Source organism: Triticum dicoccoides, chromosome 4A, assembly GCF_002162155.2.
Source record: "Triticum dicoccoides isolate Atlit2015 ecotype Zavitan chromosome 4A, WEW_v2.0, whole genome shotgun sequence".
NCBI lineage: Eukaryota > Viridiplantae > Streptophyta > Magnoliopsida > Poales > Poaceae > Triticum > Triticum dicoccoides.
This window is the reverse complement of record NC_041386.1, coordinates 24616118-24617512: the sequence shown is the minus strand read 5'-3', so window position 1 is coordinate 24617512 and position 1395 is coordinate 24616118. Positions and strand designations below refer to the sequence as shown.

The 1395-nt window shown below is 44.7% G+C and overlaps 1 protein-coding gene across 1 annotated transcript in view; it reads left to right on the top strand.

The window, feature by feature from the left end:
* Positions 1-1395, top strand: part of LOC119283371 (early nodulin-75-like) — an 8760-nt gene that overhangs the window by 946 nt on the left and 6419 nt on the right. The window contains exon 2 of the mRNA XM_037562943.1: positions 5-345. Coding sequence (XP_037418840.1) covers positions 5-345 — 341 coding nt within the window. The remainder of the gene's footprint in view (positions 1-4; positions 346-1395) is intronic.

Sequence of the window (1395 nt, the reverse complement as noted above, 5' to 3'; positions counted from 1 at the left end):
GCCCCCCGACTACCCGTTCGAGCCCGCCCCCCTGCCCCAGCTCCCGCACTTCCAGCGTGCCGGCCCCGAGGCCTGGCCGCCGCACCAGCCACCGCCGCAGCAGCAGTTCCCGCCGCACGACAAGCGCAGGCACCCCGCCGATCCCGACGAGGGCTTCTCCAGGCACCCGAAGCAGTCCCGTTTCGAGCCGCCGCCGCATCAACCGTCGCAGATGCAGCAGCCCCCGGTGGACCGGCAAGCGCTCAGGAAGGCGTTCCTCAAGTACTCCAAGATGCTCAACGAGAATTCCGCCCAGAAGCGGATCTACCTTGAAGGTGGACGCGTCCAATGTCTCCCCTGCGGCAGGTTTGTTGATCCCGCCTTGCTTGTCACTTCCTTACTAGGAAGCATTCTTGTACAGATTGTACTCAGTTTTTTGTGCTGGCTTCTTTCCATTGTGGAGCTCGCTCTTACGTTTTGACTTCATATGACTTTACTATGTCTTCCTTATCGTCGTAAATCAATACTGATAATATTATGTGCATGTCTAGCTGGAGAGACACACATTGCGCCCTAGGTTTTTATGCCGCTCAATCAACATAGATTATATATGTGGCCTACTTGGCGATGTGTGACAAGTCTGTTCATTCCTCTAGATGTCGTGTCACTTGGCATAAGTAATTAAGTAGGAATAGTTTCAGGTGAATCGTAGCTTTGCTATTGCTTCATTTTATCTGATACAGGCATGAAATTGAACTGCACTTGATGCAGCGCCATTATGGTCCCTGAAATTAGTTTCTGTTATTGAATTTTTTATTTCCTCGCCTGAGAACAACGGTATCATCATATTCTACCAGGCCCTTTGTTTGTTTCTGTGAGCTTGCCTCTGTGGCTAGCACATATCATATGTGATCCATGCTGTCTCTTTTCCGCCCACTGAAGCTTGGAGCCAAGTGGTATATTACTTTCGTGATAACTGAGAGAACTGCGAGGCTTTCTTTTCTACTTTGGCATATAATATTAGAATTAATACTGTTTTTATTTGAAATTTGTTATTAGGCTATTAGTGAAACTTCCAAGTTATAACTATCCCTGCATTTTTTTCAGAGCTACTTTTTGTGTAATATTTCTGATCCAGCTTTCTAGTACAATATTCTGGAACAATATATGTACTGCATATTCTGTTTCACTTTTAGCTGAGTAATTAACATATTGGCTGATATTGCTCAGACAGATATGCTACTATCATATTTTTTCGTTGGCTATAAATAGTACTAGTATTTGTTTGAGTAAATTTACATTGTACTCCCTCCGTTTCTAAATATAAGCTCTTTTAAAGATTTCAATACGAACCACATACGGACGTATATAGACATATTTTAGAGTGTAGATTCACTCATTTTGCTCCGTATGCAG